The 1,671-nt window shown below is 50.0% G+C and overlaps 1 protein-coding gene across 1 annotated transcript; it reads right to left on the minus strand.

Annotated features, from left to right (window-relative positions):
• Positions 1–738: 738 nt before the first annotated feature.
• On the minus strand, positions 739–1,323 carry LOC135369508 (neurogenic differentiation factor 2-like). The gene has a single exon (XM_064603091.1). It carries the CDS (start codon positions 1,321–1,323, stop codon positions 739–741), a length of 585 nt encoding a protein of 194 aa, XP_064459161.1.
• Positions 1,324–1,671: the final 348 nt, after the last annotated feature.

Consider the following 1,671-nt stretch of genomic DNA (forward strand, 5'->3'; position numbering starts at 1 on the left):
CTTCAAGGCACCACGTGTATCTTGTACTGCAGTATATATAAGAGGTAGTGTTTAGCACATATGAAATGTTAGTATCGGGGAGTTTTAGGATAGGGGACGCAGTGAACAGGGCGTGCGGGGCACGCAAACGCAGGAGTGACGTTGAATATATACTACAAAGGACAGTGCGTGTTTCAGTGACGACTCGTAATTTTATCGGGCCCTCAAAACGTTTGGGTTTACACCCTGAGCTCCCTATTGTCTCCAAATGGTATGCATTGTACTTAAATGACTTAAATGACAGTAATAAGTTCAGTGGGATACCGCGTAGCGCTAAAACGAAAACGAAATAACCTGTGAACAGCCTAACGTACAGCTCTCAGTGCAGTCCAGAATAAGGTTGCTTAATTGGAAGCACAATCCATCATTAACCTGTTTGTTTGCCAACGATTTCCTTGTATCGTGCGTGAAAATAACACTCCTAAAAACACGAACACTGTACATATATGTGGAAATGAATACAGCCGCAACAGTATGGAATGATATTTTCGCAAAACGCAAAGAAATATGGCGAGTATTCTTACTGAGTATTTTCCGGTACAAATGTCAGTCATAATACTGTCGTAAACTTTGTCACGCTCAAGTGAAATTAATCAATCAATGACCGCTGAAACACGGTTACTTACATTCGGACGATGAGCTGTGAAACGCGTTTCTTTCACAAAAGTTTCTTTCGCAAAGTTCTTTCCCATATCAAATCTAGTCTCTCACAAGGAGTTCACTTAGGGCATTGATGTAGCTCTGCGCCATCTGAAGTGTCTCGTACTTGGACAACTTCCTGTCGTTTCCCAGCGACGGAACCACTTCACGAAGCTTGTCAAAAGCGACGTTCAACGAATTCATTCTCCGCCGTTCCCTGGCATTCGCAGCCAACCGTCTCTTCTTCAGAACTGTCTGCGGAGGAGGAGGTCTTTCCGACTGTCTTCTCTTCCCGTTGCTCTTGCTTGCCTTCCTCTCAGACGCGGAGTTCACAGAGTAGACACTACCATTCTCAGCGTCAGAATCAAATTCCGTCTCTTCCGTGCTCCGCGACAGAAGCCTGTCCTGCTGTGGATAACCTTCCTGTCCAATCGGGCACAGTTCCGTGAGGCTCCCCTGCGATCCAGCTGGCGACGCAGGAAGGGTTCCAGGACTGGACACCGGAGTGTGACAGCCGTCAGAGAGCGAAACGTACTGGTACTGACTCGGATGGGGCACTCGGACAGGGGCGTAGTACATGTCCTCTTGGACGCACATGTCGGCGAGGCAGTTCACCGCCATAGACAACGTGCTTCCAGCATTCATGTTCACCCGCGAAGCGAGCCGCAAGAGGATGCGGGTAACACCGGCAGGTTTCTCTTTCGCGCGTCCTCGCTGAAAACAAGGCTCAACAAGAGCTGACCTTGCTCCCCAACTAATACCGTCGAGGTCCTGGGAAAGAAGTAGCACGTGTTGGCGGCTAGCCGGCGTCTTCACTCGCTGCAGGGGGGAGACGGGGGGGGGGATGGGAAAGGAGAAGAAATCCTGCCCCTCGACCAATCCGACTGGGGGCTTTCACGCTAATGTGCCTCCCCCCGACGCCGGAAATGCAACATTTTGCTACCTGAAGAGAGCTCCCGTCTGTGGAACCTGCTGCTGCTGCTACCGTTGCCC

Source organism: Ornithodoros turicata, chromosome 9, assembly GCF_037126465.1.
Source record: "Ornithodoros turicata isolate Travis chromosome 9, ASM3712646v1, whole genome shotgun sequence".
Classification (NCBI taxonomy): Eukaryota; Metazoa; Arthropoda; class Arachnida; order Ixodida; family Argasidae; genus Ornithodoros; species Ornithodoros turicata.